This window comes from Leptonotus elevatus, chromosome 3, assembly GCF_054856555.1.
Source record: "Leptonotus elevatus isolate MCC_2025b chromosome 3, RoL_Lele_1.0, whole genome shotgun sequence".
Taxonomy (NCBI): Eukaryota; Metazoa; Chordata; class Actinopteri; order Syngnathiformes; family Syngnathidae; genus Leptonotus; species Leptonotus elevatus.
The window spans coordinates 1,144,543-1,157,072 of NC_141241.1; the positions used below are offsets into that span (position 1 = coordinate 1,144,543).

The 12,530-nt window shown below is 40.2% G+C and overlaps 1 protein-coding gene across 1 annotated transcript in view; it reads left to right on the top strand.

Moving 5' to 3' along the window:
• The window catches only part of LOC147176593 (neural-cadherin), a 222,590-nt gene that overhangs the window by 94,053 nt on the left and 116,007 nt on the right, over nucleotides 1-12,530 (top strand). The window contains 1 exon segment of the mRNA XM_086071071.1: nucleotides 7,880-8,052. Coding sequence (XP_085927197.1) covers nucleotides 7,880-8,052 — 173 coding nt within the window.

Below are 12,530 nucleotides of genomic sequence, written 5' to 3' on the forward strand. Positions count from 1 at the left end.
CTCTCTCCTCTTCCTCCCCCTCGCCTTTCCCCTTATTAGCATCCGCTCAAGAATTTTCCTTCCGACACCTTCTTTCTCTTTTTAGAGGTGCCTTCTTCTGCCAAGTTAAAACCAGCACAACAGTCTATTGCGAGGATTTTTTCATTGCATGTGTAGAAGATCCACGATCCTAACCCAGCAAAAAAAGGGTTTAAAGCAAAACCAAATGCACCAAAAAAAATCCTCGACTTACTCATGTTATTGGGCAGTATAAGACCTGGCGTATGCGCAACTATGCCATCTAGTGGTGGATGGTGATATTGCAACTTTACTCAATTACATCCCTGCAGCTTACTGATATGCTAAAATGAAAATCCACCAGCACGAGGGGAGGATCTGAGAGTCGGAACATTTCCTCAATCCAAGGCTAGTGCAGGTTAATTTTCGCTAAACTTCTATTTGTTCATTGTATGTACTCCCTAGTAATTTTCGATAGAAATGAGCGACTGGAATTGCAGCCACTTGCATCAGTGCTTGTTGATCAAACATTTTTTGATCCCACTCTACCACTCTTACGGAATCATTAAATCTATAACCAGTACAGTTTCACTTAGTGGAGCTCTGCATCTAAATTTCAGTCACGCGGTCCATGTATGCGCTCCATGTCATGTTATTGCATTCGACCACCTGAATATTGCCTTTGTTTTTGTTTTTAAATTTGCTTTCACAATACATAATGTTTTGATTCTAAATTCTAAATGAAGTGGCCAGGGAGTGCATTCAGACCTGAAGTGCACGCAAGTGTGCACGTGTGTAACAAGGACAGCAAATGTCTGAGAAGATGAAAGGAGACCTTCTTGAGCTCTTAGACGTTATTACATAGTTCATTCAGAGCGACTCCTTGGCTGGATGAAAATGTCATCCTTACAAAACAGCATCTCCAGCTATACATAAACATATGATGTATATGTACCACAGCCGGTCACATGTCCGCTCCCACCGCCCGCCCGCCCGCTGCTTTTTTTTTTGACAAACTAGTCACATTTGTCTGGCCTTGTGTCTCAATTCATTAAACCTGAGTGCCTGCCTGCCTGCCTCCCTGCCTGCGTGCGTGCGTGCGTGCGTGTGTGCGTGCCTGCCTGTCTTTTATCACACTGCGCCTCATCTGCTGTGAGTGTACATTATGTGATATGATTTACAATGCGACTATATCTCTGATTGCAAGAGGAATAGGACTTTAAATTCCGTGTATGAACTCCCTTGTCATTTTATCTCAGTCGAACACCATAATTGAGTCTCCCCCCCAAGTCACGTACAGGAACAGGTTTCTTTGGGAAATATATATATATATAAATTTGAGCGATTCATGTATGCACTCCCTAGTCACTTTATTTTAGATTACAACCATTGTTGATTAATTTAGCCAAATGCTGGAGGTGATGCTGTTTCATTTGGTCGACTTACAAACTTTCCTTTGGTCATGTATGCACTTCCTAGTCATTTTAGCTCAGTTTAAAACCCTATTGAATTATTTACTTTAAGGCTAGATGCAATGCTGTTTCGTTTAGTTGATATGTGCATAAAATTTGAGCAATTGGGTGCATGCACTCCCTAGTCATTGTATCTATGTCCACCATGATTATAAAGTCCTTTTGGTCCAAGTTTGAGAAGCAGTACAGGTTAATTTTGTACAAGGTTGCATATAAACCTGAGCATTTTGGTTTGGTGTATGCACTCCCTCGTTGTTTTAACTCAGTGTATGGTCATTATTGAGGCATTTGATCCAAATCCAATAGGTCTAAGTTTGCAACAGAGTCTAAGTCATTTGGCCCCTCTATGTAGTTATTTTAGCTCACTTTCTCACCATTATTGACGTTTTTGGTTCAGTTCAGTTCAGTCCAGTTTTTATTATATATAAAAAAATAAAATAAAATAAAAATAAAAATAGAAAAATAAAATAAAAATAAAAATAAATGTTTTTACTTTCATTTATTTTACTTGTGAAATAAAAATTAGAATTCCAAAACTGGGGCCAGATTCAAAGTTCTAGATCAATAGCTCTATCCATCCATCCATCTTTGTGTGACACTAGACAGCAACTTTCAAAGCAATTTTTTTCCTGAACATTGGGTAAAAAAAATAAAATAATATGTGACATATTTTCAGATGAGACATATAGTTCGTGTTAGTGCGGCTTAACAAAAAGTACAAGGTACTTTGATCAAGCATCTAAACTTCGAGTCATGTGGTCCATATATACTATGTATTTATTTCGTTTCACTCTATTACTACTCATTTGGTCTGTGTATGCGCTCCCGAGTATTTATTGCATTTTTTTTTATTTTTAAATCAGCCCACCAGCATTGTTGGTTCATTTGGTCCAGGTCGGGAGCAGGTAAAGATTCATTTAGTATCACTCTGCATGTAAACATCATTATTTTTGGTCTGAGTATGCGCTCCCTTGCTGTTATGTCGCCTGGACCTTTTGCCTTTGAAATGCAATAGCCACGACCACCACTGCGCTGTTACCTGTATTTGCTGATTGGCTGGGAGAAGTCCTATGATTGTTTTGCCACATAGTGAGACCTCTTGGACCGAAGCCATAGAAGCCATTTCTGTGGGCATAAAAACAAATAAAAGCATAAACCAACGTTGATTCATCTTTGGCCTGATAGTATTTTAGCAAACAACTGTTGTGATTTTTGCCATTTCTGAGTCTCATTTTCATAACATTTCCATTCCATAACTCTTGAATGGATGCCATACAATGGACTATTCTGGTGGGGCTAATGAGGAAGTGGCAATGTTGTAATGAAGGTGTCCGGGTGGGAAAGTGCACCCGAGTGCAGGCGGCTGCCGGAACGTTCTCTCATTTTAATTGACAATCGGCGCTGGCGCAGTCGGAATACTGAAGTGGCCGCCTTAGAAGACCGAGACGGCAAAGAGGAAGAAGCGCGGCGGAGGGGTCAAAGTTGAAATGGAAATAGACGGCATGCAGATTACTCGAGTGCGCACGCCAACTAGGGGTCACACCTCCGACAATCTACGGTCTTAATAGACTTCCTCTTACGCACCAGCAATCTGCCAGTCTTATTATTGATTTATGGCGTGAATATTTGACTGCAGTTCAAAGGCAGCCGGCTTGTTCACGTCTGTACGCGGCATCATCTGCATGAGATATGCCAGCGCTAATGTTGGTGATCTCAGTTGTACTCCCCGCAGGCTTTCTGCTTATTTGCGGCAACATATGCTCAACGGCCGCTTCATTAGGTACGTTAGGAAAAAAAATGTGTTAAAATGTTCATTTTTGTTATAGGACATATAGCAATACCTCTCGAATGTCCCTGTGCTTGTACGATTCAGAGTTGACAAATATGCATATCGTTGGTGTCGGGCAGATTTCTCGTACCCCCAAAATCATCGCGTCAGGAAAAACCTGCATTTTTCTTCAACCGTTGACATTGCATTGTCAAAAACAGTAAGCCATTTCCAGGAAAGATTTCTAAGCCACACTAACACGAACTATATGTCTCATCTGAAAATATGTCACATATTTGTTGTTTTTTTTTACCCAATGTTCAGGAAAAAAATTGCTTTGAAAGTTGCTGTCTAGTGTCACACAAAGATGGATGGATGGATGGATAGATCTATTGATCTAGAACTTTGAATCTTTGAATTTCACAAGTAAAATAAATGAAAGTAAAATTTTCATTTTTTTATTTTTATTATTATTATTATTATTATTATTATTATTATTATTATTTATTTTATTTTTGTTAATATATTTTTTTAATGTATTTTTTATTTTTTATTTTTATTATTATTTTTTTATATAATAAAAAAAGAAAAAAGAAAATAAAAAAATAAGTAAAATTTTTTTTGTCTGCCCCTGATCAACACCAAAAAAAATGACACGAAATGAATGACAGCGAGCAGTCAAGACACTTTCAGTGTAACAATACTACAAAATAATTCAAACTAATTCAACTGCGTGTCCTTGTGCTATATATATATATATATATATATATATATATATATATATATATATATATATGAATTTTCAGGGTATATTATTTCTTCTGTCACCCCTAAAAATGTTGAATTTGACCAAACTTTTGAAATAAAACATGCCTCTAGCATTGCACATTGCACACAGATTCGTACTGTAATTTAACCCAAATAAAATTGTGCAAATTTCAAACATTTGGTCAACATTTTCTGGAAAATATAAGAATAACACAGAAATGATTTAATAAAAAATTTGATCCAAATTCCACTTTTTACACTCGGAATGCTCCTTAGAAAAAGCTTGTGTACAATTTCATGTTGGTAACTATTTCAGTTTTCTCGACTTTCTAGTTTAGTGGAAATGCATCCCGGGACAAATTGCTTGACTTTGTTTGAAATTGTAACCTGTTAAAAATGTCTCTTTAATAAATATATTTTTATGTATATGATAAATAAGGCTTTCAGCTTTTTAAATGAAAACACCATGAAAAGCGTTGTGAGTTGTAAGATGTCATTTATGGAACGCCTTTGGTCTTTTTGTGGTTGCTTATTCTTTTTTAATTTACCACTTAAAAGACAACATAAATCAAACTCTATATATCACATGAAGCGCTGCCAACAAAAAAACTGGAATCCAAGAATACATGAATGAAAAGAAAAAGAAAAAACACATCCCCTAAAGGGAGATTTGAAAACGTTTTCAACAACTGGGCTTGTGTTTAATCCTGTTCCTCGCGGGATTTCCTCGCTTCTTCACAGCCCAGCTTCAAATCATGAAAAAATAATAACCCGCAGACCATTTTATTATTTCTGATTGATCAGCAAACAATGGCTTGTTTGAATGAAAGGCACGATGCTTTTTTTTTGTAGTCGCCCTCATTAGCTTCTCAATGAACCATATAAAAAAAAACAACCTCACTTTGAAACAAATGAGAGCCATCAGTCTTACCTTTTTGTAATATCACTTTGCACCACTGGAGGAGCCACTCTCATGTTTCGTCACGCTAACGTCATCAAAAGTTTCAAAAATTATTATCAAATACTTATTTTTTCTATTTATTCAATCGTAAATCAAAGTTAAAAAATGTTCTTTTTCATTTTCAACTTTTAGGATGTTGACGGAGGGGTACGTAGCTAAGAAATCAGCATTTGTGACATAAATTTTTTGCCATTTAAGATGTGGTAGCAGACACGCACCACATCTGGAAGTGGCAAAGATGCATTAAAGAAGCCATTACACAATGTTTTAAGACATGCACCCCTGTCCCGCATAACACAGTGCACATTTTTTGTTTATCGTCATATCGTTTGTCACGTAACACCTGCTGTATAAATTCACATTACTGTCTGTGAACATGTTCCAAATGTGGAATAAAAAAAAAACGTTTTTTCTTTTACCCAGTTTTGGAAAAACGGAAAAAAATTTGGGCTGTGCATCTTTGAAATAGCAATTGCTTTAAAATGTATAATCATTTTACATTTACATGAGATAGAAGGGGTGCACCAATTCTGTTCCCAAATTATTATTATTATTATTATTATTAAATTAATACCAAATTGGAGGTGCACAATGACAATCTTTAGATTTGTAATGTCGAGATGTTGAAGGAGATGCCTAAATCATTTTATATATTTCAGAATTTTGGACATTTTATTATTGGTGTGCAGGGAAAAAGGGGAAGAGGCGTGCCAACTCTGTGGGTGGAAAAAAATGGTTGCATGGAGTTAAACAGTGCTGAAATGCAGGATTTCCAAAACAAGGGAATCTGAAATAACTTAAAAAGTTTAAAAGTGATGAAATAGGCGTGCAGAATTTGTCCGGATGTTGAAAAGGGGTGTGTAACTTAATTATCAGAATGTAATTTGTTTTTATTTTTTGTGATTGCACTGCCTCTGTCAGGATATTAAAGGGGATGCATGGAGGAAATGGGAACTTCAGAGTAGGGATTTTCAAAACTGGTGTGCGAGAGCGAGTGTGCTAACATTGACGCAGTGTTGAAAGGGGTGCATAGCTTAGATATCAGCATGTTTGATGTTTTATTTTTCCTTCAATTATAAAGGGTCTAGTAATCTATAAAGTGCACATTATGTCCGAATGTGAAAGGAGGTGTTTGGCTTAAATATAATAATTTTTGACATTTTATTTTCAGTGTGCCGCGAGATTGGGTGCACCATCTCTGTTTAGATGTTGAAAGTGGTGCACTCAGGTAGTAGTAACGCATTTACCGGTACACAGGAAGTGCAGGGACCGCCACATTTGGGGTGCACAAGTTTATTCGTGTTATAAAGGATTTGTGGAAGAAAGGGGGTGCGCCAACTTGTCTTAAGAGTTTGTGAGGAGGACAACACGAATGTTCTTTTGATGGGGGTGCACAACCACATTGCAGGCGTGTGCAAGATTGAGAAGTGTAATAGTGGATTTGTTGGGGTGTGACGACAACGTTGGCCCAGCGGAGACGAGACCGATACATGTCCAAGATCCACATCAGTATACAAAAAGGCGACGCCTCACCACACAGCAGAAAGATGACGGAAAAAGTCCGTCCTCCGCTTAATTGTGTTGGAGCTGTTGCGGAGTGCAAGTGTGTGTGTGTGTGTGTGTGTGTGTGTGTGTGTGTGTGTGTGTGTGTGTGTGTGTGTGTGTGTGTGTGTGTGTGTGTGCGTGTGCTATAATGTGAGGCAGTGTGTACAAGGCCTCTTCTTTCCCCTCGCACCTCTCTGTGGCCGTAAATTGGAGCTGGTTCTCGCCTCCTCGTCCTTGTCTGTTTGTGTGTGTTACTCTCACACATACACTCACACACACACGCGCACACTACCGGGAATCAGCTATTGTGACAAACACCTCAAGGTTCACTCCCCTGTGGTGGCCATCGTACATCTCACACACACACACACATGCATGCACGCTCACACACAACACACAACTCTTTCTCTCTCTCTCACACACACACACACACACTCTCTCTCTCGCACACACAATCTCTCACACACACTAAACATGCTCCCTTTCTCACAATCTCTCTCTCTCTTGCAGCACTCTTTCTCTCTCCCTCCCTGCCTCTCAAACACACACACTCTCCCCCCCACATACTCTCTCTCTCTCTCTCTCTCTCTCTCTCTCTCACTCTCTCTCTCTCTCTCTCTCTCTCTCTCTGTCTTTCTCTCCCTCTTCCCCCCCAAACACACACACAGATGAGAGGTCATATTCTGATGCTATGAGCAAACCAAATCCCTATATGTTATGTCGGTAACCTTTCTCACCACTTTCCCTGATCTGGTAAAGACAGATAGGTGAATGCATATTGCACGCACGCACGCACGCACGCACGCACGCACGCACGCACGCACGCACGCACGCACGCACGCATAATTTCAATTCCCTGCTTTCCTGTGAGACAACAAGCAAATGAACACATGACAGCGATAGCACCTGGCCTCGGCCCGTCAAGATAAGGAGGATGGAATAAGTACTGTTAACACTTCAAGCCCACACAAACACACGCGCTCACACACACACACGACATAAACAGAGCAGCCGGGGTACGAGATGAATACAAAGCGCACACAGAGAGTCATTCAAAGCCGAGTGGGATGCAGATGAGTCGCCCACACCAGACGCATGACTGGGGTAGGGGGAGGGGGTCGAGCCCCAAAGCGCAGTCCCGATTGGGCCGTCATTGCTCGTGGGCGTCGCTTAGCAACCACAAAGTAACTAACGTTGCTGAAGGAGCGAATGTTACGTGGCCGCGGATGTGAAGCGACACTTTTTCCTGGTACGAGGGGGACCAATGGTGTCAAGTTTCACACCCCGCACACCCTTTCGGGACCTTTCGTGATCACGGTGTTTCGTCATTCGATTCCCACCGATGTCCGTTTTGTGCTTGTCACACAGGTTTGATCCGCCTGCGCTCCAGCCCTCCGCCTCACCTCCAGGGCGTGGAGTACGTCCTCAACGTGACGGCGACGGACGACAACGCCTCGGGCGGCCCTCGGGCGCTGTCGTCCACGGCGCAGGTGGTGGTCGGCGTGGACGACGTCAACAACAACAAGCCCGTCTTTGAGAAGGTGACAGACCGCAAACCAGCAAACTCTTTTCCGTTGCATGTCGGCCAACACGTGCAAGCTAACGTTGCATCGGCGCAAAGATCATCAAGGGGTCCTTGGAAAAATGTCATTTTGGGAACTCTGTTGTTAAGAACACCTTTGGCTTGTTCAAGCTGATTTGCCGCTCACTCAGCCACCTCTTCATCACCGTGACGACGACAGCGCTGTGATCCTCTTCCATCCCACATAAGTCCTCTTTTCCCACTCACGCTCATTGTCTTTGTACCTCGTCTGTTTATCAGCCTCCCTGGAGGAGTGATTAGCCGGTCGGATCCTGGTCTGGCTCTTCAATTCAAAGCTTTGACCGACCGCGAAGCAAACGCAACAATGTGCAAAAAGCCAAACTTTACTTTTTACTCTTACTCATTCAGTTCCAAACCTTGCTAGACACTTTACAGCATTTTGACTGATCATTCAAGCCCCGCAGAGAATGTGTTCTGTGCCAATAGAAAACCAGTAGAAGACAATAGAAAAAAAAGACTAGACGATCTTCTTTCACCAGAAAAAAAATTGTTCCTGACCAGACAGTGGAGATTTTTTAAATCTTTTTTTAAATTTAAGAAATCATTTTCAGGGACCTTTTTAAGAAAAAAAATATGCCTCTAAATTCACTAAATAATTTGGAATTTAGTGATTTATAATCATAAGAATAATAAATCATGTAGGGTACCTTGTACACACCAATTAACTATTTTTAAAATTACGCACACTCAAGTTTAGGGATCTGGTAGATTTTAAAACTGGACAAATAATGTATAGGGCAAATCATAAAATGCTGCCCGGCAAGTTCGACAACATACAAAAATGATTTCCAAAGAGAGAGAGAGGAATTGAAATGTAAACATTATGCTCGCACAAAACTCATAAGTATGTGCATTTCGATCTGTGGAGTGGTTTTGTGGATTGGTCTTGAGGGAAACATGAAAAGAAGTACAATTATTTGTCCATTTGAGAACATGTATTTAAAAAATCATTTTTGCTAAATATACGAGGGAGGGATAATAAAAAAAGTGGTTGAAAGTACAATTTGTATGAAGGCATTTATGAATAATGAGTTCAAGTAATAAGTGAGGTCAAATGGGGATAGGACGAGATAAGCAGTTGCTTCATCCTATTCCATTTCGAACCGTAAGTCTTTTCTTTTGTAAATGAATTTCTTTGAAAGTCATTATTATTGTTTGTGGAAAACGAAAACAGTTCAATTTCATCCTTGTTTTGCGGAATAACTTAAATGTCTCCATTTATTTGTTTTTGACACAATTGTGACAGTATGCTTTTTTGTTTTATTGTCATTTCAAATGTTCGAAATAAAGTTGAGTTGAGTTTAGGAATTCACCCCAAATATTTGGAAATCAATTGTCTAAATAAAATTTTTTAAAAAAGAGTTTAACATTAAAAAACCTCTGAAGTTGAGCCCAAAAATGAAATGTAATGCTAATTTGGTGAAAAATGTGCAACAAACAAGTCTTGAATTTTTTGGGGGGAAAACGCAATTTGACACCAATTTTCAGGAATATACTCCTTTAAATTCAGACAATCATTTGAAATTCAACCAATATTCTCAACTGAAAAGTACCTCTCCCCACCTAAAAAAAAAGACTATACTTTTAAGTCTTACCGGTTTCAGATTTGCCAACAAGGTTTCCCCAATGTTCTTTGTGTCCAGTACATATTGCAGGTCTAAGGGCATATTGGCCCTACTCAGTCAGAAACACCATAAAGAAAAATGCATATTTTTCAACGTGGAAAGGCCAGCTGAGGTCTGGAAGGACAGAAGCTTTCAAGCTTGTCCTCCAGCTCGACCAATTGGTTAAAAAGTAGCTTTGTGTGATCTCAGGCTAGCTGCCGAGGCGCGAGGTGAGCACTTGAACTCGGGAAGCGCCGCAGCCCGACACTCGGCGGCTTCCCGCTCTCCATCCAAAGCACACTGGAGAGGCAAAACTAACCAGCCGTGTCTCGGAGGTCAGGAACTGAGCCGGGAAATTTACCGAGAAAAATCAGTCGTGCAGTCGGGCTTATCATGGCCGCACCAAAGAGAGATGATGTGGAGTGCAAAGGAGAGCAATGTTGCAAGACGAGCGCTGTTTGTTTGTTTATTGCATCTTCTGTCGTTCGACATTTGTTTGTTTGTTGGTTTATTTTGCATCATTTAAAAGCAATGAAAAGAGAGAATGAAGTCAAGGATAATACTGCCGTTGTTGACGTTACTGTAAAATGGGGTTAGGTATCAATAAAATGCTACAATATGTCACATGACTGTGACATTTTGGTAGAATTTAGTCAAAACTATGGAAGTTGACACCGTTTACTGTTTAAGATCACCAACAGCTTAGAAACGGCAAATAACAAGGAAGAGAGTTGCATGACATTGGCAAGTCATGGATGCAAAAAAATTAATTAATAATAATTATAATTATAAAGGACCCAAGATGGATCCCTGGGGTACCCCAGAGAGAATTTTAGATTTGTTTGATGAGGCACAATTCAAAGAAAAAAAAGAGGCTCTCTTTTGCCAAGACAATGAATTGAATCAACTTGAGGGCAACATTCTGAATTTTGTGTGATAAGATTTTCCAAATTTTCTGTGAATTCTGTAATTTTCTGACAAAGCCTGGAAGCCATTTTTGATGATATACCTTAAACACAAAAATGACCTTTTTGAGGTTATTACTATAAAATACACCAAATTTGGAGGAATTTTCAACACTGTGAAATATTTTTTGTAGGGCATGCAGGGGCGAGTCCCCGTCCCCGTTTGCTTTTGCTGGAATTCTTCTGCAAAATTCTGCCCTCAAAGCCAGTTTCACGAATGAAATAACGGGGATAACTTCATGTCAATGCATGTTTCGTGAGGCAGCTGACTTCCATTTGGAGACAAATCACAAAAATTCCAACTAACCAGTGACAATGAATCACAATGTGATGAGAATATACAATCCAACAAACTCACAGGCTTTCTTTCTTCTTTCCGCCAGGGATTCCATATTCAGAATATCCGATTAATAGTCGCAGAATTCTGCACTTCCACCTCAATGGAGCCGTTAAGTAGCTCCGTGAAATTGCTGTGGAACTTCCCATAAATCAAGTCTACGCGCACGCACACACACACACAGTGGCTGGTGCAGCAGATACGTGACAATTAGCGCTGAAAATAGAATCAAATACTTTTCTAAGCGAGCTTCATTAATTCACACAATTTGGCCTGGAAAAGCAGGAACAGCTTGTGGGGGCGCAAACGCGCAAACATCTTGGCGGAGAGAAATGCTACCTTATGTATAATAGATTCATTTTGAAAGTCTCACTCGCAGCCGTGTGCTGCAAATGCATTTACGCTGCGGCCCACTGCTGTGAGGAGTCAGTGGGGGGAATCAAGAAGTACAAATTAAAGCTGCGTACAGCCATGTCAGCCTCCAGGACTCGCTTCCTGACTACAGCGTTGGAAGGAAATTGGAGCGGCGCAAGCGGGTTTCCTGCAGCTGTGCATTTGTGTCAATAGGGGGCGCCTATGAGTCTGTTGAGCGTGCCACCTGTCAAACTTACTGTAAGCTCGTGATGTTATGGCAAGTCATGGAACTTGTTGCTGTTCTGCACCTACAAAGAATGATGAAAGTGAAAATATTTCAAAATCATAATCCTAAAGTTATTTTTCAAGAATGCGTGAGAAATTGAATTCAAACCAGGCACGGGCAACGTGAAGTCCACGGACCACACTGGGCTACTTGATTAATGTTAAAAATGGGGGCACTTTTTTTTTCCTTTTCTTGTTCCAAACTCAATCAAATCTTCATTTATTATGTTTTCGACAAAAAAAATCGAGCGGAAATGCGGGGGAATTCCAGAAAAAAACTGAAAATACCCAAAATATATTAAAAAAAAATATTTCTTTCTTTAAATCTGCAAATGCATGTGGCTGCCGAACCACGAGCATGCAGGGGATCGACTTTACTTTTCGGTTGTAATATCACCGTTCACCACCGGGTCTTACGCAACGTGAGTAGACCTAATGACTTTTTTTCTTCTGCATTTGCAATATGCAGGACAAAATATGGTATCTCAATGAAATAAAAATTTTGAGTCTGTGGATTTTTGTGAAAAAATGCACAAAATGTGCTCTTGCACTTAATGTTGATTTACTGTTGAGCAGTTTTGTGCCATCGTTGAATGATCATCTTTATGCACGGGGTCCCCCCCCCCCCCCCCCCACTAGAACTGATGTGCTGTGCCCCATCCAGCATTTCAGTTGCCCATCAATGCTTCAAATCAACATGGTTGGGCAAGACTTCTTGAGAATTTGTCCCTAAAATGGCGGCTTCAAACCCAAATAATCCACTTCTTTTGTCTTTTCACACATTTCTTTTTGAGCCTTTTTTGTTTGTCTCCACACGAAGCTTCTTAACAGCCCAAGCAGGAGTGGCCTGGAGCCACTCGTGCCCGACCAC